Raw genomic sequence first — 22,639 nt, forward strand, 5'->3', positions numbered from 1 at the left:
AGAGCGACGCGCATCAGAATTATTAACCAAGGCGCAGACGCAGGCGCAGGTGCCGCATAGTTCTAGTCCAGCCCAGGCCAGGCCTCCACAAGTCCACAGACCTGCTGCTGGCCCCGGACCTGCCCTTGAGGCTTGTCGTCGCATCAGAATTGATTCCCGGTTGGAGAAGACTAATTCCAACGTACTGTAGGACTAGGCGGGTACTTTAAAAGGCCTGTGGCGCCATCGGCACCCCTGGGCGGGCGGGCCGAGCTCGACCGGCGTGAAAGACAAAGTCGACAGCTGGTTGTACTTGCTGTGGGCAGTCCTTACATTCACTCTGGCAGACATACACACCATCTAGAGGAGACTGTCCAGCGGCAGACATCATTCACATGCCAGTGAAGCCACCCTCGCTGAACAAAGGCAGACCGCTCTTCCACCTTGCGCAAGTCGACAAGATCCACGTTTCACCATCCACTGATTTCCGCGCGATCTCGCTGCGCCCGAGAGGGAGCCCACTTCTTTTGCTGTTGCACAACATGACGCCCCGCAGGGTGACGAGAGTAGTTCCAGCCGAAATCGTCCCCGGATCGACCATCGGACTTGACAGGGGCCGTCGCTCCGATAAGCTGTTGGACTGGGTGAGAGTGATGCCGTGTTCATTGATCAGAAGGCGTTGCTCGTTGGAGGCCGCCTACGTCTTGCTGCACTGTCATCTGTTTGCTATGGTCACTGCGCTGGCCATGCATGCCGAGCCGGTGTCTACCCAAGATTGCCTACCTCATGGCTGCAAAAGCCCGAACGGCGAAGTCCTTGTCACCATCACAGCCGCCCGCTCAATCCAGTCTGGTGGGAAGCGGGACCCACGCTGTTTCGAGTTTCGAGTTGTGCTGATCGCCCGGCCGTAACACATCCTATGACGATCGCTGGGCATGTTTGTCTTCGGCCTGTCTTGCTGACAAGGCGCTACAAAATTGCTGAAAGGCATAGTCGATTTAAGAATCGGAAACTTACGACTTTGCCATGTACAGCAGAGCACAGCATCTTGATGCACATGTGAAAGTATTCTGCACCGGATGATGATAAAGTCCATGCTTCAGATCAAGGTTGTGGCGTTCCGACATGCGGCAGCAGGCCCGAGAGCACGAGCCTCTTTCAACAGGTCACTCTGCAATAGTAGAGCTTGTTGTGCATAACGTGGGCAGCTATATCCCTACTCATATACAAGTCCTAGCACGCCAATGTAGTCTCGAGTAATGATGGTTCGCGGAGGAGCCGGTAGGGGTCTCAAACATACCACCTCATCCCTCCAAGAATAGGAGAACATCTCCCGACATTTCGTGGAGCCGTGTCATTGAAACAACGATTGGCACAGCTAGGGAAGCCGGCACTTTGAAACAGCTTGGCTGGAACATGCTATATGAACACTGACCACTTTCTTCATGCCTCGATGGCACCCCAGGTCAGGTCTGCCGGGCCACGCTTTCTCGCACTGCAGTCCTGGACTGTCAAGCGCAACAGGCAAATGCTCCGCGGGTGTCTTGGGGCGTCGTCAAACGTTCCATCCTGTGGTTGGATTGACTCGGCATGCATTCTGTGAGAAGTCCAATGCTTTGGAAGCAGAGATGAAACCTCGGGAGTTCACATTACCGAGGAGCAAGCTTGTCGCCGAAAACTACTGCTCGCCTTTGTTTGCATTGTGTGCTTCTCGAAACCACGGACAATTCCAATGCGAGTCGTGGAAGACCCAAGGGAGATCTATACTCAATGGGATCGGTCAGAAAATTCGCGAGCAAGCGAGCAAACATGCTCGGTAGGGTTGGACTCTGGCATGGTCGGTGAGTTACATCACAGCAAGCATGAAAGGAAGCAATGTGGTAAAGGTGGTGGAGGGAGACTCATGAATGTTCATGGCCGTGCACAGCATATTGTCACGTGAGAGTCGCCAAGCCTTCCGTCTCTCGCCTTCTCGAGCAGGGCACCAGCTCTCGCACCTTTAGGATAGCCCAATAAATGATGCCGTTAAATTGAGAGCCTCGCGTTGTTCACTCCATTCCATGCTTACATGTAGCCCATGCATCGCTTCGCTCTCTCTTCCTGTCCCTCCTCACTTTCGTCACCAACCTCCGTGTCTGGAAGCAGGAATGAACACTTAGGATCCGTTCCTCGCTGTAAGGATCGGCTGTTGCTGAACTCAGGCAGGTATCGAGAGCACGAGCAGGACATTGGACCTCAACCCCCGCACGCATCCGCCGGGTCCTAGTTGCGGACTCGTGCTCTTTCCTAACGAGTGCCGAAAACATGGATCCAAACAGGAATGTCCCTGCCTACACGTCTCAAACCCCGGCGATCTGAACCAGAGACAGGGCTGTCCGCGCGATCGCGATATCCTACAGACTCTGGACCCAGAGTAAGAAGTAGTGCCCATCCCCTGGCGATCGAACCGGCGAGTCCGAACCAATCTCGTCTTGACAAAACTTCGATACTTGCCTGAACAAGGCAGCGACAAGGTCTCCGGAAATTCGCGCTGCTTCCAATATGCAGATAGGAACTGCAGGATATACCGACCGTGGACTGCGTACGGCAAGCAGTGCTGACGCTGAAATTTCAATCGGTGCCCATCTTGGGCAGGTATCGACGAAGAATCGACTCTGCATTGGACCGGAGATGGCGGAGTCGTCTCCAGGGTACAGGCACTGCTTCATGCTTTTCGTCCAGAGTCTGTACACGAGGCGGTATGGGACCTGCAGGCTCCAGTCCCAGTGAGCGGGCTCGACACCCTGCTCGTGCTTTCGACTACCGACACTTGACGAGTAACACCCTGCTCGTCCTTTCCGGCACCCGCCGTACTGCGTGCGAATGCATCGGAATACCTTTCGCTTCTGCAAGGTTGGTCCATTGTAAAAGGTGCAATGTAGCTTGGAGGAGCAGTATGAATCACTTTGGAACAGACTCGATTCGATACTCTCTCGGAAGGAGGCAATCCTACGAGGTAATATGACCGTCGAGTCCCTCCTTCTCCTCTTCTTATACAGCTGAGGCATGGGGATCAGAAGGCGATTGTCGGCATCTCACGGACGCACATCTGACAAGCATCTGCAGGCCTCGAATGGACTGATCTCCTTGCGAACAGGCCTTTCATCCCAATTCGAGTTCCGATATGAGCACTCCGATGCGCCAACACGCTGTAGAAACAGCCCAAGATCCCTGATCGTGATAGGGTTATAAAGCCCGATGTCCTGTCCGCACTTCTCGCCTTCTGTCAACCAACAACAACACCATCTTGTTGCAGCCGTCTTTATCGGCCTCGTCACTGCTGACAACGACATCGTACGAGTATCCCTTCACATACTGACTATCGTCCACGTCTTGACTAACTTTTGTGTGCATTGACAGGGCGAGATTACCATGTGTAAAACCAACGATGACTGCACGAGCCAGGTTTGCACCCTCCCTGACTACATCCCGACTTGGTATAGCGACCCTTCTCCGCTCCTTGGTGACGTACCGCGAATGCTAACGGTTGTCCGCGTCTAGTGACCCAACCTTGTTCACTGGTTATACTGCCGGATGCGGATGCAAGCCTAAGCCTAACCCTCCCTCTTAGAAGGGAACGAGCTCTGCACAGCACGCGCGCGGGATCACGGCAAGCACGAACGCAGCGATACTTACGCCCATTTCCAACATTGGTCGTCATGGCGGAAACTTTCGATCAGATTGGGACATGTGGAAGCTGCGGGACTGGAAAGCGATCACCCTTCTTGTTTCGAACTTCATCAACACCACTCGTCCGTGTCTCTCGCTCACCAACAGCACGGCAACCACTGCTCTTCAGCGTTCGGCCTCAACTTACGCCATTCGCTCCCCATTGCACCATGCCCACCCTGCCCTTCATTCACCACCCATTCATGTCATCACCGTTGCTGTCATCATTCCGCTTTGCGTTTCCGTCCGAGGCGTGCACGTTGGTAGGACAGTCAAAATTTGAGGAGGAAGGAGATTGTGCTGCCTGTGTCACTCGGACTTTTACGCTAGCTCATCGAGCCCTTCTGGGTCACTGAATCAAGAAAGCGCTCACGCGCACCAAACCGATGTGCACCTTATCAATCGTGAAGTACTCTAGGTATGCAGGCGGTACGGCGGGAACACGGCATCGAAGCCACCTGGGCAGAGCTCAGCGCGGCTACGCAATCCACCAGAAGCGTTCGCCTGCTTGTGCCTATCTATTGTCGATGCTCGGTTGAAATTGTCCCAGGCATGATCTGTGAGTCACATTAAAGCAACCATGAAAGGAAGCAATGTGGTGAAGGGTGGTGGATTCTGAATGAATGAAGACTCATAATTGTTCATATAGACGGTGCTTGGCAGCGCTATTCCTCATCGGTGGCGCTGTCCTCGTATGACGAACTTTTCAGATAAAGCACTGGACTGCACAAGCACCTCTACAGCGATCGCATACCACTACCACTTCACCTCACCTCCGCCACACGAACCCTCTTCCATTCCAAGAATCATACTAGATCCAACAGTAACAAACAACACCACCACAACAAACACAATCATGGCGGTCCGCGCATCTTTCGAGAACTCCAATGAGTACGTCCTTCCTCCACAAACCCCACCATCAGCACAAACACCTTCAGAAAGAAATGATCAAATGGACCAACTAATACTCTACCTCCTCCCAGAGTCGGCGTCTTCTCCACCCTCACAAACTCCTACGCCCTCGTCGCCGTCGGCGCCTCCGAAAACTTCTACTCCATCTTCGAAGCCGAGCTCCAAGACGTAATCCCCATCTGCCACTGCACCATCGCCGGCACCCGCATCATCGGGCGCCTCACAGCCGGCAACAAAAACGGCCTCCTCGTCCCGACCTCGACCACCGACCAAGAACTGCAACATCTCCGCAACTCCATCCCCGACAGCGTCAAGATCCAAAGAATAGAAGAGCGCCTCTCCGCGCTGGGAAACGTCATCTGCGCAAACGACCATGTCGCGCTGGTACATCCTGATTTGGAGAGGGAGAGCGAAGAGATCATTGCGGACGTGCTGGGCGTGGAGGTGTTCCGACAGACGATTGCGGATAATGTGTTGACGGGGTCGTACATGTCTCTCTCAAACCAGGGCGGGATTGTGCACCCGAAGACGTCGATTCAAGATCAGGATGAGCTGTCGAGTTTACTGCAGGTGCCGCTCGTGGCAGGCAGTGTGAATCGTGGTAGCCCGGTCGTTGGTGCGGGCATGGTGGTCAACGACTGGATGGCTGTGACGGGACTGGATACCACCGCGACGGAGCTGAGCGTTATCGAGAGCGTCTTCAAGCTGGGAGAGGGCATGGGACCGAGCTCGATCAATACGACGAACAAGGAGACTATGGTGGAGTCATTCTACTGAGAGGAGATGTACAGGGAGAAGCAAAAGCCATGGTTGTAGTTGCAGTATTGAGCGAGGAGTTCGGGTTATGTCTACTATATGCACGTTGCGCATTGCGAGCACATGCAGAATAGCGACAGCTTGGGTGTTTTCCATTACCACATCGACCGCGAGATGCAACGTGTGCCCACGTTCTCTCAGCTGCTCTGAGCAATGAATGATCATCATATTCATGTTGCAAAGAATTTCCTGAGAGTTTCCATTAAGCAGTAATGCAGCCTTGTCGTAAAGCATGATCTGAAGTATACAAAAGCAGTGGGAAGATAACTTCCTCTGGATATCACCGTCCTTGAACGCCAGTTGCCACCAACGCCGTATAGCTCTGTCGAATGATTGATACTCCACAAGTTTCGAACGCCGATTCGGTGCATCGATCACGTTCGTCCACAACGATCATGACTCTACTCAGCATCACCCTCACCCTTCTCATCATGATCGATCGTCACACCCGCCTTCTGTGCAGCCTTCTTCCACTGCTCGCACTCCGCCCACGCCCGTTGACACTCAGCTTTGAGCTTATCGCAGCTGGTCCCGAGCTCAGTGATAGCTTGCTCGGACAGCAACTTCTCCAGCGTCCACTTCTCAATGTTTTGCGTTTCGTTTTCCTTGAGCTGTGTGATGAATTGCACCGCACGGGCGAGAATGCTGCCCTTATTCTTCTCGCAGCCGGGCACAATCTTCGCGAGCTCGTTAATCCCTTCGTTGATCGTTTCACGGCGGCGACGCTCGACTGGGAAGGCAATTAGTATGGCCACCCGGAGCTTGGTACTAGGGATGCCTGAGTGGCTCACCTTCTTTGTGATTGTCTTTCCGAATCTTGTGCCACTCATCTGTACCCACTTGCGGCTTTGACGAGCTACCAGGAGCTTGTGGACCGCCATCCGTCGGCGACCCTTCCCCATTCGAAACTCCTGGACCGCCGCCCATTTCGAACTCGCCGAAGCTGTTAGTCCGCTGCGGTCCGCCGGGCATCCCTTGGTCTGCGGAAGCACTGTTGGCTCGATCGTTACTGGCATCCGCTACTTGCGCCATGAAGGCTTGCTCTGTCGATTGCGGTACGGTCAACGTGTGGTACTGCGCCATGGCCGCGGCCGCTGTGTCGCTCGCACTCTGTCCGCCATCGTTCACTTCGTTTGACGCTTGTACTTGTCCGTGGTTGTGTTGTGCATCTTGTTCCTCATTCAGGTGGTCCGCATTGTGTTGTGCTAGAGCTGCTGCGAATCCCATATCCCCGTCGTTGTGGTTCCCGCCCATTGGGTCTTCATGCCCACCAAGGTAGTGCTGATCGAAGTCGCTGACGTCCATACCAGGCGGTGGACGTTGCAAAGGCATATCGTTCGACGGACGCTTCCTCTTACTCGCCAGAGACGCCATTGTTGCTTCGGCAGGGTTGAAGGCCTGGTAGTCGTCCAATCTGGAGCTTCGCGCGGGGATCGAAGTCGGCAGCCAGTCCAGGCCGGTTGTGTTTCGTTGTCTGCTGTATGCGGTATGCGGTGCTGTCACAAGATACTGTTAGCAATGAACTCGATACTGCACGCCTTCATCATGTGATTTTGTCGAGGCGGCGCCTCATCCCGAGACCAAATGTCATGCGCACGTCGCGCTCAGCAGAACAGCTCCTGCGAGCTCGCCGACCTGCTTATGGACGGCGCGAATGCGCCCACGACATCAGCACTCTGCATCCACAAGAAGGCTTTGTGCAGTCGCGCCACGCCGCCGGCGAGCGCTGTGTAGATCGACTTCCTTGCCGCGACCGTCGGCGGATGGAATCGACATCGCCGGACATGGCGGCGGCGTCGTGCTCGATGAGCATCTCCAAGTCGCGCTCGACGGGCGGTGGACTTTGCATGGCTGGCTGTCGTGGACGCGCTCGATGCTGCGATGATTGAAGTAGAAGTGGATGGGAACTTACCGCTAATGAATCTCTCGTGCACGTGAGTTGGCCAGACGGGAGTCACGAGATTCCAAGGTCGAGAAGAGGGGAGCGAGAGTCGGCGGGGACCTTGAATTGACCGATTTTGGCGGAAGACCAAGCGCGACTTGGCTCGTTCGAGACGTCGCAGGGTCGGCGCTGGGGAGTTTACTCGAGGGAAAGATTGTGAGAATTTATCTTCTACTACCAAAGGCGAGTTCTTCAGGATGGTATCTGGCGAGGACGACCTGGAGATCATGTGAATGGGCATGATCGGTGGAGGTGCCAGTGACAGCCAATCAAGATCGTTGACAAAGCCACATCATGTGCTCAGTTTGCCTCCTTCACACCCTCATATAATATACAATAGTCGCCGAACAATGCACAATGCTGCTGTCGCAATAGTAGCAGTTCCCGTACGCGAATCGCTTCACTTGATGCTCCTCCTGTCCGCGGTATCCGGTTCAGCTACCAAGTTGAATCGAGCGCCTTGCCTTCGCTCTCAATCTGGCCCTGTAAGCCCTTGACAGACACAGAGCTACCTTTTGAGCGTCGTTGTAGACATCCCTGGACTGTACTCCGCCGCTCTTCGTATGCATAGCGACGGTCTGTTCTCATGGATGGCAACCCGCCGAATTGCGACTCAAAAGCCCGACCGGAGGTGCAGCCTGTCGTCTCGACAATTGCACGAGATGCGCTGTGTCAGATAGCATTCCCGCATCTTTGTCGTGCCGTTCGTTGGCAAAGATGTCCACGCTCCTCTCTCGCCAACTACTATTACGAGCGACCCTGTTGCTCCACCAATGCTTTCCCATCCTGCCTCTTTTGACCCTAACGCCGTGCTATGCCCATGTCATGATATGTTCCCCGTTAATGATCCATATTCTATACTCCTACAGCCTCCGCGACCTCACTCGCTGCTGCCGGGACGTTCGCTGCCGTCTTATTCGCGGCAGCCTCGTATGCTGTTTGTGCCCACTCGGAAGCAGCGCCCAGCACTGCATCTCCAGCCTTCGTCGCGGTCTCGTAGAGGGTCTCGGCGGCTTGTCTCGAATTGGAATGGCCGGCATCGCCAGCGAAGTAGTAGTATGTCCGTCGAGACATGGTCATGATGTGGTCCGGGAGGTAGAGGAAACTAGCTATCAGGAGCATAGAGACGGTCAAGAAGAGGATGGAGTCTGTCGCGTGTGGTCAGCGAGATGGTCAGAACAGGATCCAAGCGAGGCTCTTACTGAAGACAAACTTTTCCGTGGGCGTCAGCATGTATAGCGAGAATGTCACCTCGTATTGGTAATTCTTCTTCTGCAGCCATTTCACGAGACCTGTGGGCTGTACGAGGAGAAACGCGGCGAGCAGTGCGACTATGGAGACGCAGGCAGCATATCGCGTGGTCGAATCGGCGAAATCCATTTCGTCAGGCGTGTTGTCCAATGTCCGGTACTCCGCGCTGTATTGCGTCTAGGCGTAAGCAGTGTATGTGTACGGGTTCAAGAGTTGGGTCCGAAACGCATGCAATTCGAGAAGGATGTCATCGGCCGGAGCTCGGAAGCGCTGCCCCGTTTGAGCCTGAGTAAGGACAACATGAGACGAACGTCAGGTCATCTGGTCGTCTTCCTTTATTTACTACACACTCTTGTTCTTGACTTTGCTTAAATAGGGAGGCACTGATCGGACGGACTTACAATCGAACGTTGTACCAGAAGTCTCCCTTGTGGAAGCCTCGCTGCGACGGATTAACCACTTGAAGACCATCGACGATGTTCGGACAACACAATCTATTGATTGCATTGGCTTGGGTCGCTGTATTCCCGACTCTCGCCAGTACATCATCTGCCGTCTCAGAGAGCCCAGAGTTCCATCGCCTCCCATCGTTACGCGATCAAGCCGGTCTGAGAGATAGCTGGACCGATGAGCGTTTAGCTGGCATTCCAGCTTTGCTCCAGAAACATGGCGTGGATGCGTGGTTGGTGAGTAGACCCACCGCTCTATGATAGCCATCGTGGTATCTCATTCGATCACTTTCAGATCAGCCAGAGGGAATACGCAGAGGACACTGCTTTCTGGTCGATGAAGAGGGCAATACAATTCTCGGCCAGAAGGAGGACCCTGTCTCTATATGTCTCCGCCAATTCAACATCGAAAGACTGCCACTCGCAAACCTGGATCGACAACACTTCCCAGGTATACTCGGAGCTCCTAGAGATTCTGGAAGCGTGTGATCCGTCGAGCATTGTCGTTAACACAGATGCAGACATTGCTTTCGCTTCAGGCTTACATGCAGGTGAGTTTGAGAAGCTCAGTAGCGAGCTTGGGAAGAAGTGGAGCAAGCGCTTCGTCGACAAGCCGATTGTAGCGGTTGAGTACATTGCTACCATGCCTGCGAGCCAGCTCGGTTGGTACCGCAAGCTCATGGAGACCGCTTGGGCGATCATTTCTGAAGGTTTCAGCAATGTGGCTGTGGCGCCCGGCACCACTACTACGGAGGTTGGTCATGACTTTCTCAAATACTATGCCCACGTAATGCTGATCGTTCGAAGGATCTCGAATGGTGGTTCAGAGAGAAGATACAGTCTCTAAACTACACGACCTGGTTTCAGCCATCCGTCACCATCGTCGAAGCAGGCTTCGGCTTTGCTGAACAACCACACATTGCAGCCAAGACCATCAGCTACGGAGACCTTCTCCACGTCGACTTCGGTGTGACGGCTCTGGGACTCAACACAGACACGCAGCATCTAGCATACGTCTTAGCCCCAGGCGAGACCGAGTCAGACATCCCGCATGGTCTCCTGGAAGGCCTCAAAACGGCCAATCGCCTGCAAGACATCGTTAGAGCCAACATGAAGCCCGGGTTGACAGGCAACGGAATTCTAGCCACTTCGCTAGCACAAGCGAAAGACAATGGCATCTCCGGAAAAGTCTACTGCCATGCTATCGGCGACTGGGGCCACTCCGCCGGCACCGTGATTGGCATGACGAACCTACAAGATGGCGTGCCGGTGCTCGGAGATCTTCCACTGCTGGAGAATATTTACAACAGCGTGGAGCTGTACGCGGAAAGCTGGGTGCCGGAGAGGAATGCAACGCTAGTGTTCCCACTCGAGGAGGATGTGTACTGGAGCGAGGAGAAGCAGAGTTGGGAGTGGGTCTATGCGAGGCAGGAGAAATACCATCTCATCAAGTCGGAGAAACAGCCTGGGTCTCTGTTCATTGTTCAAGAGTAAATGCTAAATAAAATTCTGTCCAAGCGTGTATGCCATTACTCCAAATCCTCAGGTGCATGTTCCACCACTACCCATTCCTCATCATCATCGTCAATGTCATAAATCCATGGTATCATCCTTTGTGTCGTTGTCAAAACTCGGCCATCGAATCCAACAGCAGCAATCTGCACTTCCGCTACGCCGGTTTCGGCCCAATCAGAGGACATGTCGTCTGAGAGGACAAAGTCCAAAGCATAGGCACGACCAGCCTCCCGACCATCGATCTGCACCACAAAGTACGCACAAGGTCCGGTTGTGGCACTCCAGGGCACATCGGGGCGTAGACCAGCATCCTCGATGTCTGCTGGAGAGACCGACCAGTTCAGACGCCGATGAGCGATGGCTGCGGTGCTCCACGATTGTAATCGCAAGTCGCAAATGTCGCAACTCTGCTCGCTCCCTTCAGGCCGGATTGTGATCGAAAGCAGCTCGAAGAGTTCCTCGGATTTATGTGGGAGCAGTGATGGGCCATAGCAGAAGACCTCGAGTGAAATGTCGCTGATCGATTTTAGGCCAGAGGTCGTGTAGTAACTCACTCCGTTTTTGTCCGGATCCTTGTCAACCAGAATGGGGCTACAAGGTCCTACGATGGAAAACACACAGAGACCTTTCTGTAAATGGCGATATGCTACCGTGAGCTCGTGCTTTGAGCTACTCGTTGGGACGTCGAGACCAAAGAGATGCAGGTAGGCGACAGCTGGGCCAGATTCTGCCGATGCTGAGCCACGTCGTGCTGACACGACGCATCTTGTTGGCAAGCCTGAGAGCTCAATGGACACTTCACCAACCGATGCATGAGGTTTGTTCGACATCGAAAATGGCAGGCTCCTGAATCGAGCCTTGGATGCCAAAGGAAGGGCCGTCTGTGATCCCAGATGTGCCTGAACAATTCTGCCAGTCGTGGCGCCCGTAGAAAAGGCTCGCGTGAAGTCCGTGTGGAAGACGGACTTCGTGCCCAATGCATGACCTCGAGCGTATCTTACAACGCCACCGCGGGCCACCGAATCATGAGGTCGTTCGGGATTGCAGTCACACGGCAGGTCCATAGGCATGGCATCTCCTTGCCACACCGAACGGTCGACTTCCCGAGCGTGTTCCTCGAAGTGCTCGAATGGCCAGCCTGGAGCAAAGATGCCTACTCGAAGGCCATGGTCTTTGAGGACATCCAGACCAAGTCCTGTGCCTGTGCCCCCGCCGCCTTCTCGAGGCCAGGTAATCCTCCGGTTGCGACCATATTGAGCGTTTTGTGCCCACATGTCGATGCCGAAGTACACATTCTTAGCACCTAGTCCGGTCTTCTCGGCGAGATCTTTCGCGGAGGCTGCCAAATCGGGTCTCCATGCGTAGTTTGTAAGAATTGAGCCGGCCGCGAGAGCGTATGGCGCGTTCAAAGAATTGAAAGTGTTTTGATACCAGACAAAGTTCAATGTGGTAAGTGCATCGTACCTAAATCACACATCGTTCGTCAGTCTCTGCTGGGAGATCATTAACAGTAGAGCAAATCCAATGATCACCTACCACACCACTTTGCGCTTAGGCCCGAGATCGCTTCTCAGCTGCCGGAGGAAGCCCTCCAGCTTCTCCAAGCTCCATGCCCACATCGGAAACCCAATGTCGATGTTGATCAGCCAGCCATCGAAGCCATACTCTTTCGCAACCCGTGCCAGCTTGCGCGCCACCCAAAAGATTCCCTCTTCGTTGCATTCAAGGATACGCTCGACTCCGATCGACCCAGGCTCCACGAGGAATGTCCCGAGCGTTGCTACACCATTGCGATGACATGTATTGGTCCAGGTAGGGGGAGGGATGGAGACCAGCTTGTGCGAGAAGTAGACAAACGATTCAACGTGTTGGAGATAGTCGCACGAGTACATGTCCTTATCGACAGCGGCACCCTGACAGCTCTCGTAATCATTGTAGCCGCCTTTGTAGTCATGAATGAGCATGACTCGGGATTTACCATTTTGGTCGTTATTGCGGTCCAAGACAAGAGACTCAGCTCGCATCAATGGAGTATTGGCTTTTTGCAACGAGTCGACATCGTCCTCTGTCCATGCTTCCAGCTCGTCGAAGGATTCCAAATAGGCGAAACCCTTCAATCGGTCCGCATATCGTCTCTGTGCATCATGACCCCGAGGCGTGGTTGAGCGCACAGCATCGAGGGCCGCCATGCAGTGACGGGATAGAACGTCGTTGCCTCCAACGATAAGAAGAGGCGGAGGAAGAAGTGGAGTATCAAGAGTATCCGGCGCCGGCGTTGTGGTCAGCCACTAGCTTCCAACGGCCCGGCCCGATCCGCAATTCAGGGAGAGTGAGCTCAGAAGACATTTGGTCTCAAGAAGTACGTAGCCCACTTGGCCTGGACCACGAAGAACCTCATTGTCCACCACCAATACCGATCGCATTGTCGCCCACAACAACCGAACTCATCAATTCAATCTACGCGATCACGGCTGCGGCCTCAAAACACCCATCATGACCTGGTTCCGGAAGCTAGGTAAGAATCGCGAACTGCCATTGAGCGTTATGGAAGCGAAGCGTACGGGCAGCTGACGGTAACACCAGGCGATTTGTCGCATTTGGCTTCCATCTTCATTCTGCTTGCGAAGATGAAGTCCACGAGCGTATGCGATCTACCTCCCGAACTTATCGCAGGAACGAACAATGGCTGAACCAACTCGCAGAGCGCATCCGGGATATCCTTCAAATCACAATTCGCATACCTTGTGGTATACATAACCAGATATCTCGGTAAGTGACTGGACCGGCAGGAAGGACAGTTCTAGACCGCATTGACCTGACCTCTCAACCAATTCAGACCTGCTATGGACCGACCCCACGAAATCCCTCTGGAACACATTCTTCAAGATCGTCTTCATCGCCGCACAGATCTACACCGTCTACCTCATGCTCAACGACTACAAACCGACCCACGATCCGAATCAAGATACCTTCAAAGTGGAATACCTGATTGGAGGAGCGGCGGTGCTGGGTATACTATTTCCATACAAATACACTCCCGCTGAGGTATGGCTACCCCTGAGATATGCAAGAGCAAGGGAGCATTACGGCTGACAACAACACAACAGATGTTATGGGCTTTCTCCCTCTGGCTCGAAGCCGTTGCGATCCTACCACAGCTATTCATGCTGCAACGAACCGGTGAAGCCGAGACGATCACTACCCACTACCTGTTCGCGTTGGGCATCTACCGAGCACTCTACATTCCCAACTGGATCTGGCGGTACTTCGCCGAGAATGGCTTCTGGGATCCGATCCCCGTGATCGCCGGTATCATTCAGACAGTGCTCTACTCGGACTTCTTCTGGATTTACTATACCAAGTGAGTGAGACGCCGCAAGAACTGACAGGGGCTCGGTGCTGACGAATACACCAGGGTTCTGCAGGGCAAGAAGTTCAACCTTCCCGTATAGAATACCAGGACGGCGGTCTCCCGCGGAAAGTGCAGTTGTACTCTTCCAGGCATTCAAGCGCTCTGGTGGCACACAAAGTGTGTTTGCATAGAGAAACGCTATAGGCAGACTTGGAGACGAACTCGGGCGTTGAAGCTGGAGGCACGGATGATCACGGCGGCTACGTGAACTCATGCGATACACGGGAAAAGCGGACGAATGAAACGATAGACTATTTGTGGTAATTTGGACGAGTCGGCGGCCCCGGGTGGGCTGCAAAAGAGAGCGGGCGAGTTACCTGAACACGGCTGGGGTGAAGCATTCGAGTTACCTGTTATTCGCCATTCTGCGATGCGATTCGCTTCGCGCCAAAATTCAACGCTATCTCAAAACGCCGTCTGGGGTATCACATGCAGTATGCAGTGCTATGCCACATTCATCAAGTCGTGCGTGTCCTCGCCATTCACTGCCTTCACTTTGTCAACTTCTTGTTGAACACGTCCTCCGCCAGTCTCACGGCCAAATGCTGGTACTTGTCTCCCCAACCCTTGGGGTCCAGCAATTCTTGCTCGACTAGACGTCCACTGGTATCCGTCACAGTCTTGGTTATCCTGTTCCTGGGCTTGTACGCAATATAGAACTTGCGGAAGTTGTGTGCATTCTCCACTGTCCAGCCCGCGAACCAGTTCACCATGAACGCGGTTGCTCTCTCGGGATCTTTCTCCCACAGTCCTCGGAAGGAAGGAAGGAGCTCTGGAGCGATGGAGACCAGCCATGAGTCCGGCAAGGGGTTTGGTGGGTCGTCTGGATCCTCATCTTCTGGCGGACAGAGCTGGCACATGCATTCGTGCAGCCTGACCCACCGAGAGTCTCCCCTTCCACGCCGTTGAGATTCCTCGGCTAGCTTCTCCAACCATAACTTGACTCCAGGACGAGTAACGATTCGATTGAACTCGGCTCCATCAGGTTTGTCCTTGTGCTGCTTGACAAACGATTGAATGATCGCCGTCGCCTCTTCAGGGTAGTGCGCGAACAAGTCGTCGGTGATGAAGACCGCCGTACCGATTGGAAAGAGTCTCTCGCAAGTGAAGCCCGGATCGACATCATTGACGTTTCCTCCAACTTTGAAGACCCTGCTGCCATACTGCAGGAAATTATGCAGACCCGGAATTTGCCATAGTGGGATGTCGGTGTGAATCATGAGCAATCCGTGGGTGCCCCTGTGGTGCCTGCGGAAGTGCGCCCACGCTCCAGCCATCCCAGAGTGGTAGACTTTCACGTCTAGTGCTGCAAAGTAGGCGGCATAGACTTCTAGCTCAGCCTGATGCATAGGAGACAGCATTAGAAAGACAGCCCTGATTTCTTGCGTGCCATTCTTGTTGATCAGCGTGTCGGTCGGCAGCTTCGCGAGGTCTTCTCCGATCGCAATGGCAGGGAGTCTCTTATCCTCCATGCTAGGAAGCAGAGTTTCGACGCTTGGCAGAGTCTTGAAGATCCGAAAGTTGAAAGGCCCATCAAACTTCATGCCAGGCCTGTCAAGAAACTTCCAGCCCTCTACATCGCTCGGATAGATCAAGATCTTCGCCGTGTGGCCATTCACCGCGGCGATGAAGCCAGAAGCGTTGTTCTTGCACGTATCGCTCAATTCCCGGGCGATCTCTTGATTGGCTAACGAGATTCCACCGAAAGCAATCACTTCGTCGATGCCACTTGTTTGTTCGAACACTAGTTTCTCAAAGTCTGCAGCGACGACCATACGATCCACTTCCAGACGTGGTTTGGTCCCAACAATCAATCCAAGCCGCGCCAGATCGTGCATTTCTAGCCTTGCTTGAAGCTGCAGTGGCTGCTCATCTCCAGCGCAAGACACCACAAGTTCGGCTGTCAGGGTCTCCGCCGTCACACTGGGACGACGAAAAGATGTAGCGCCGCGTGAGACTGGGGTAGGATTCAGTGGATACTGCGTTGGCCCGTCCCTCATGTCCATAGGCGACGCGACGAGGTCCGCTGTCCGCACATCGCCCGGCTGATCGCCTGTTTGCGCAGCAATCCAGATGCTCGGCCCTTTCGGTGGAGCAGGCGGGTCTGCAGAGGCACGCATGGCCTCTCTGGGTGCCACGGGCACGGAGTTGGCAGCGGGAATTTCTCCTGGAACAACTGGAATCATCTGAGCACGACCTCTGTTGAAAGTCCCCGGCTGTGAAGCGTGGATTCCAGTATCATAATGCGCAAACTTGCACTCGTGGTCCTTCTTCTCGCACTTGCCCTTGGTCCGCCAATAGTAACATGTGGTCTCCTTTGGAGTCGCTAGTCTCGTTTCCACGTAGAGTCCAGTATCACGATGGGCAAATTCGCACGCTTCGTCCGAGGAGCTGCAATTCCCGTTCTGCCAGAAGACGCAGGTGTAGGCTTTCCTATTCCACCGCGTTGCGGAGTCTCTGTGTGGTAGACCTGGTCCACCATTGCTAGAACCATGCACCTCGACCGGACGCACAGGGTTTTCATTCGCGATCGAAGCTTCAGAGCGCCGACTGTCATTGGGTGGAGGCTTTGCATATTTGCCTGTATCGTGATGCGCGAAATCACACTCGGCATCGCCAAATTGGCATTCCCCCTGCTGCCAAAAGTAGCACGTTGTTCCCTTCTTGCCTGGCCAGTCTGTGCCCTCGGCCATTGGGATGGGGTTTCCGTTCGCATCGTACCGGCGCGGTAGGTCTCCTCGGGCTGGGATGTCGTTCTTCGTTGTAGGCTCAAAACGAGCGTCAAGGCGGCGCCTACCTGTACTGTCAGGAGGCGCTTGATAGACACCGGTATCCTCATGAGCCCACTTGCAGTCGGGACCAAAAGCACATCCTCCTCTGGTCAACCAAAAGTAACATGTTATCCGTTTTGGATCTTGTATGCTGAGGCCTGACGATTGACGTCTACGTTCGTCCTCATTCGAAGTCGTCGACCGTTCTACAGGAGGCTGTGGCGGCGGAGGCGACCTTCTGAGATATGCGGTAGGCGTCTCTTTCGCCTTGGGCTGTATCACCTTGCCGGTCTTGAAATCGACTATGGCAAGGGCGTTGATGTCCGGCTCCTTCTCGTTCCTGCTGTATAGCTGCATCCGATGCTGGGTTGAAAGATTTTTGAATTTCGGATCGGTGGAATCTTTGGGAGTATCTCCAGACACACGAGGCCGCTGTCTCTTGGTCTTGGGAGCCGTCCAATTGGCAAGGACGTCCCGAGTCGCAACCACAGGCGCATTGCCGCCGCTAGGAGCACTTTTACGAGCTGCAACTCGGATAGGCTTTGCGGATGCTGCTTCTCGGGTTATGTTCTCCGTGGGTTCCGCGGTAGAGTTTGACCGATGAGAGTGCGTGCTCTTCTGACCATCACGCCTTTTCCTTGGCGATGCCCGGGATGTTGATGCGACGTTTGCTGTGTTCCTCCTCGCGGGCTGTCGCCGTCGTCGTGGGCCCCTGACATCGTCCTCACTCGACGACTCCCCCGACGACTCCTCCGACGACTCACTCGACGACTCACTGGACTCGACACGAGATCGCTTCACTATCCGGCGAGCAACGCCCTTGCGAGCGCCCGTAGAGCTTTGGTTCACCACAGATCTTTTTACAGGCTTCTGAGCGCTGTCGTGTCTTTCGTGAGAGGTCGTCGGTGGCTCGTTTCGCTTATCCACATCAGCAGCATCAGATGCACCGTCCTCGTCAACTTCACTGCCCCCACTACTGTCGACCCTGTTTGGCGACTCCGGCAAGCCTCGCTTCCGTCGCTTGAGCTTTCGTCGTCTGTGTCGCTCCGCTTTCTGCTGTTCATATTCCCCCTTGGCCTCGAACCATGTGAAGTAGTCGAACGGCTTTGCGCTGCCTTCTTCGACTGAACGTTTCTCTCGTGCCCATACGGATAAAACATTCTTGGTTGTGATGTTTTCGGGCGGCTCCCACGTGGCCCGCGCAAGCGGATAGCCTTCCCACTTGACCAGATATTGGAGATCTGTTCCGGGGGCTCCAGTCTCGGCAAGAATCTTGTCGACCGGATACACATCTAGCTGAGCGCTTTCTGCTGTAGAATCGGTTCCGATGGAGTCATTATCTCCTTCACTTGACTCGCCGGAGTCAAACACCACCGGTCTTTTGGCTTTGATCATGATACGATGTTCCTTGCGCAGAAAAGCTTATTGTTTCATAGCTTGATGCGCAGCAGCGCGCCGTTGAGAAAAGCGCCGGCTTCTGGAAGTCTTACTGTTCTGAACACGAGATCAGAAATTCCCAGGCACGTGTCATTCTGCGCTTGACGTGAGGGTCCCTGGACCGAAGTGAGACCGCCCGGAGGAATGTGAGCAGTAAGCGACACTATTCACATTCAAGTTGTCTTCGTTGTTTGTTGTTGTAATGTTTTTGCAGGTGGTGGAAGTAAGAGCGACGATCTTGTGTCACAACTTAAAAGAGTTGTTGATGGAAGGTGCAGTCCACGAATTTCGGGAACGGCCAACGCGGGATAGAACTATATTTACATGGGCAGGCATGCCTAACACTCAATTCGCTCACTGTATGTTTCAATGCAGAACACCACAAGGTAGACGATGTGCGGGCGAGGAAGTTTCGGCATTGCCAGCATTACTAATTTTTTAAGAGGTATCTTATCATGTCGCTAAGTATGCACATCACTCGTGAAAGAAAGTCAGCTCCACCCGTGCCCTCTTTCCTGCGTCGCCAGCTCGTCCAGAGGATGACATCTCCTCGAGCGAGCCGCAAACACAGTGCTGTGAGGCTGGGGGCATGACCCGTCTACAGAAATCCAAGGCTGGCTCCATCCTATGTTCGCTTCGCCATCATCCAAAAGCAACGCTATGTGTATGTACTCCCTGCAGATGTGGCGGGCATCGGCCAGTCGTCCTCTGTGATGCTGGACCAGAATACCCATGTCGCAGCGACGGCAAGTAGGGTGAACAGTGTTGAGAAGAGACCGCCGTTGATCGCTCCTTTCGTGCCGTTGCAGATGTGGACGCTAATCACGTATTGGAAGACTTGACCAATGGCGAAAAGCAGAGCGGCTCCGATGAGGAAAACTGTGATGAAGTCAGCAACGAACTTGATCACTTTGGAGTGCGATCGACCTACGCATTGGTCGGATCTCCCCTAGGACCTTGAGAACCAAGAATGTCTCCAACAGGAAGTACACCACCAAGAAGACGAGTGGTACGAGCTGGTACAACGTGTACAGCGCGTATGCCTGATTGGGTAGTGGGAGCGTATCGTCGAAGAAGCCGGTCCAGCTGAATGCTGTGTCGAGTGCGATGTAGCCAGTGCCAACGAACAGCGCCGCCGCAGAGCCAAAGACAAGTCCAATCGAAAGTGGTGTGCCGTCGTCGATGAGCTGGTATCCGACTGCGCCGTTCATCATGAGGATCCATAGTGTAGCAACAACAGCAGCGATGTGGGCGGCAGAAAATGCGCGTCTAACCGCGGCATCCAGCGGAAAGCCTCCGATCGTGAAGATCTCACAGATCTCAATGATTATGTATCCGATGAGGAATATTTGCATTTCCCTGTGACTCGACGTTAGTATGTCACGTCGCAAACTTCGTCTCGCATTGATTCGACTGACCTTCTTCCAACCGCAGCCTTTTTGCGATCCGTTTTCCATAGCAGGAATAGCGAGACTAGAATCGCGACGAACGCGATGAGTATTGACCCTGCGAGAGTGTTAGATCTTGCACTTCCTTTTGCGGATATAGTTGTCTCCTCCTGACGCACCCAAGTTCGCGAGGTATGAATTCCCTCCCAATGAAATGCCCGTAAGCTCGCATCCGCCCCAGTACGGCTCACTGCCTCCTCGTGCCCTTGACTGGTCGAACAGATTGCAGACCGGTATCGTAGCATGCCCATTGCCACTGTCTCGACAAAAGTCGTCCCATTTCCCGTAGCGCGACATGGTGTTTGGGTGGTGGTGTGAACTCGGCGAGGTCGCAGCGGTCGCTCGACGTGAGGAGCGAACGTTACGCGCCGGAAGCTTGAGTCGGGTTCGATGATCAGGTCGTTAAGAAGCGTCGACGCTTTGCTGTTGGAACGAAGGGCTCCGTTCGCTGAATGACGGTCGCTAGATGTCGATTCCGGCCGTGATCGGGGGCAATGGCAACGAACAGCGAGGGTGTGCGCAAACGTGCGTCGAGCGAAATCGTGGAGAGTGAATCAAGTTTCGAGAGATTGGGTTGTCCGCCTAGCGACCAGTCTAGTGGAGCTGCATCATTTCGGGCGCTACGGCCCGCGATCAAGTGAAGGCTGGAAATGTTACGATTGGGTGTAGACGGAGATGCGGCGATTGCTTTTCGAACATCTGATCTCCAGCCGAGGACCAACGATTTGATGATGAAATTCGGTGTCGATTCGTGTGCTGTTGTAACTTGTCTGGACTTCTTCTCAAGTTCGCAGCATCATGAATAATAATCGCGGCTGAAGCAGCAAACCGCGAGATGATCTTCGGTACGGGCGTGTCTCAAACAGTTATATTTGGCCGTCCAATTAGAAGTAGCGGTCGCAGAGGCCGTCGGCAAGGTTCGACAAGCCCTTTCCATCATCACCTCCCGAACCTCTGCACCATCTTCCCTGCTTGGGGTCCGTTTGACAGTTGGCAGATGGCCAACTTACTCGACTATTTGCTCTTCTATACACTTGTCTGGCCTTGTTCAAGAGCTCTTCAACAGGAATTCCGTGGAGCAGCCAGAGAATCGTCAGGTCTTCTTAGGCATGAGGGCGTCCATCTTACTCTCGAGTCTCGAGGCAGCGTCATCATGCACGGGACTTTGCTGGAATCATCAAACAGATCCCTTACCCTTGGATCTGCCAATCTCCGGGTGTTCTGGTGTCACAGTTCAAGCTCCATCAATTTCGACCTCTTCACGTATGCTGAAGGGACCGCTGCATGAGGCTGCGACGGCAATGGCACATCTCAATCTGGGGACCGTGGCCATCACGTCAGGCACGTTTGGGTCATGCGAACGAAGTCTCGGATTCCAGTCCGTGCTCCTGCCAGATCTGCTACGTGCCCGATGATGGTTCGGGTTCGTGCTTGAGAATTTGCCACGGACCGCTCGTTTACAAACCCCGCTGATGCTGCCGCACAATTCATCTTCGCCAAAGACTGAACGATCTCCTTATTCGAATGACTAGGTTCGGTCGTCCCAATCTGTCAACAACACCAATTGAGCTTCTGTACCGCCGAGTTCCCTTGTCCACGGCCGCCAGCTATATCCTGCGATTGTCGATGAATGTCTTCGCGTGAGGACAGTCCACCGGCTGTCTGCATTTTTTCGTGGGGAGCACGGCTGCATTGATCTCCGTGGCTGTAGGTATACACTTTCTCAGGAAGAGACCGTCGTTTGAACGCTCATCGATGGTTTTTTTGGATATCGCCAGTATCTTCCACACCAGCTTAAGTGCCGTTTATGTGAGTTCGATGGAGTCGGCTTCAATACATGCTTGAATTCTGGCTCTTCAGATCATCTGAGGTCAGTCTGTACTCGGTTCTCTCATCTCACTGGCCGTGGCTGCTGGGCCATGGCGCCTCCGGAGTGAATTCATTCACCTCGAAATTTTCGCGCTACTTTAGCGCACTTGCGAGTTACGTCAGCCATCTCTTGAGTCAACGGATGCGCTTCACGCACAGTCCGCCATCTTTGCTGAATTCTATCTTCTCTTTCGACGAAGTTGAGGCCAAGAATAAAACTGCCGCAAGTCTGTAAGCATACGACTTCATCGCCTTACCACTTCACCACATCAACTCAAGACCCCGCCGCGACTCGACAACAACACTGAGATTGACCCTCCATCATGCTCTGCACACGCTCCATGATGGCTTGGGCTACCTTCAACACCATCTCACGTCTCCAGCGCACCCACTACGGTCCACGCTTCCAGAGAGACGTTCGCAAGGCCTTCTCCTCAATCTCGAGCATTTGGTCATCTCGCCAGACTCGCTCCGAGCACTCCAAAACCATCCCAGATCTTCAGCGCACCTACTGCGATCCTTAGGTCCAAGCCTGCATGCGCAGAGCTTTCCCGTCATGTTGCAGCGACTATCCACTTTGTCAGTCTCACTTCGAACGCCTCAACGGTGTCCCACACTTCCAGTGCACCACGCTCGGCCCGCGCCTCCACCATTCCATGTGCGAAGCTTTCTCTTCATCTGCTGGTGGTGAGTCACCTCGCCAGACTTGATGGGAGCGCTTCGAGGACTCTACCGCAACCGTAGGCTCAACTTCAGTCTAGCCGCCGCACGGTGGGCCCTGTTCCTCCGCAGCTACCACCACTTCAAGACCATGTCCCACCAGGCCAAAGTACGCAGCCAGCGCCTCGCCGAAAAAACCGCAGAGAAGCAAAAACAGCTGTACGATGTTGAGGAGAGACTGGACGCAGAGATTTCGAGCATGGATTTTGGGGCTGTCCTTTTGACACTGTCTTGGTGTGTGTTGGTACTTCTTTCCTAATTACTTTGCTCAGCTCTTCGTCTCTATGGCTCGTCGTCTCTATGGCTCGTCGTCTCTATGGCTCGTCGTCTCTATGGCTCGTCGTCTCTATGGCTCGTCGTCTCTATGGCTCGTCGTCTCTATGGCTCGCGATGCTTTGGGATGGTCAATT

At 54.0% G+C, this 22,639-nt stretch overlaps 7 protein-coding genes across 7 annotated transcripts; 3 read left to right on the forward strand and 4 right to left on the reverse strand.

Moving 5' to 3' along the window:
• Positions 1–4,458: 4,458 nt before the first annotated feature.
• Positions 4,459–5,376, forward strand: MYCGRDRAFT_68784 (eukaryotic translation initiation factor 6; the record flags this gene model as incomplete). The annotated part of the gene is made up of 2 exons (XM_003855036.1): positions 4,459–4,578; positions 4,671–5,376. The coding sequence occupies 2 exons, from the start codon at positions 4,544–4,546 to the stop codon at positions 5,374–5,376; spliced, it is 741 nt and encodes a 246-aa protein (XP_003855084.1).
• Positions 5,377–5,816: 440 nt separating this feature from the next.
• MYCGRDRAFT_37366 (uncharacterized protein) lies at positions 5,817–6,342 on the reverse strand (the record flags this gene model as incomplete). The annotated part of the gene is made up of 2 exons (XM_003855353.1): positions 5,817–6,145; positions 6,207–6,342. The coding sequence occupies 2 exons, from the start codon at positions 6,340–6,342 to the stop codon at positions 5,817–5,819; spliced, it is 465 nt and encodes a 154-aa protein (XP_003855401.1).
• A 1,405-nt stretch (positions 6,343–7,747) lies between these two features.
• On the reverse strand, positions 7,748–8,737 carry MYCGRDRAFT_68786 (uncharacterized protein; the record flags this gene model as incomplete). Its single annotated transcript, XM_003855352.1, has 2 exons — positions 7,748–8,505; positions 8,560–8,737. The coding sequence occupies 2 exons, from the start codon at positions 8,735–8,737 to the stop codon at positions 8,213–8,215; spliced, it is 471 nt and encodes a 156-aa protein (XP_003855400.1).
• A 347-nt stretch (positions 8,738–9,084) lies between these two features.
• MYCGRDRAFT_68789 (uncharacterized protein) lies at positions 9,085–10,551 on the forward strand (the record flags this gene model as incomplete). The annotated part of the gene is made up of 3 exons (XM_003855037.1): positions 9,085–9,294; positions 9,353–9,811; positions 9,865–10,551. The coding sequence occupies 3 exons, from the start codon at positions 9,085–9,087 to the stop codon at positions 10,549–10,551; spliced, it is 1,356 nt and encodes a 451-aa protein (XP_003855085.1).
• Positions 10,552–10,586: 35 nt separating this feature from the next.
• On the reverse strand, positions 10,587–12,761 carry MYCGRDRAFT_68790 (uncharacterized protein; the record flags this gene model as incomplete). Its single annotated transcript, XM_003855351.1, has 2 exons — positions 10,587–12,036; positions 12,112–12,761. The coding sequence occupies 2 exons, from the start codon at positions 12,759–12,761 to the stop codon at positions 10,587–10,589; spliced, it is 2,100 nt and encodes a 699-aa protein (XP_003855399.1).
• Positions 12,762–12,965: 204 nt separating this feature from the next.
• Positions 12,966–14,240, forward strand: MYCGRDRAFT_103370 (HDEL receptor protein; the record flags this gene model as incomplete). The annotated part of the gene is made up of 6 exons (XM_003855038.1): positions 12,966–13,087; positions 13,156–13,214; positions 13,275–13,341; positions 13,409–13,617; positions 13,680–13,933; positions 13,988–14,240. 6 exons carry the CDS (start codon positions 13,066–13,068, stop codon positions 14,022–14,024), a joined length of 648 nt encoding a protein of 215 aa, XP_003855086.1.
• A 4,517-nt stretch (positions 14,241–18,757) lies between these two features.
• On the reverse strand, positions 18,758–20,153 carry MYCGRDRAFT_68796 (uncharacterized protein; the record flags this gene model as incomplete). The annotated part of the gene is made up of 4 exons (XM_003855350.1): positions 18,758–19,071; positions 19,124–19,551; positions 19,611–19,698; positions 19,760–20,153. 4 exons carry the CDS (start codon positions 19,935–19,937, stop codon positions 18,851–18,853), a joined length of 915 nt encoding a protein of 304 aa, XP_003855398.1.
• Between the last annotated feature and the right edge of the window lie 2,486 nt (positions 20,154–22,639).

Source organism: Zymoseptoria tritici, chromosome 2, assembly GCF_000219625.1.
Source record: "Zymoseptoria tritici IPO323 chromosome 2, whole genome shotgun sequence".
NCBI lineage: Eukaryota > Fungi > Ascomycota > Dothideomycetes > Mycosphaerellales > Mycosphaerellaceae > Zymoseptoria > Zymoseptoria tritici.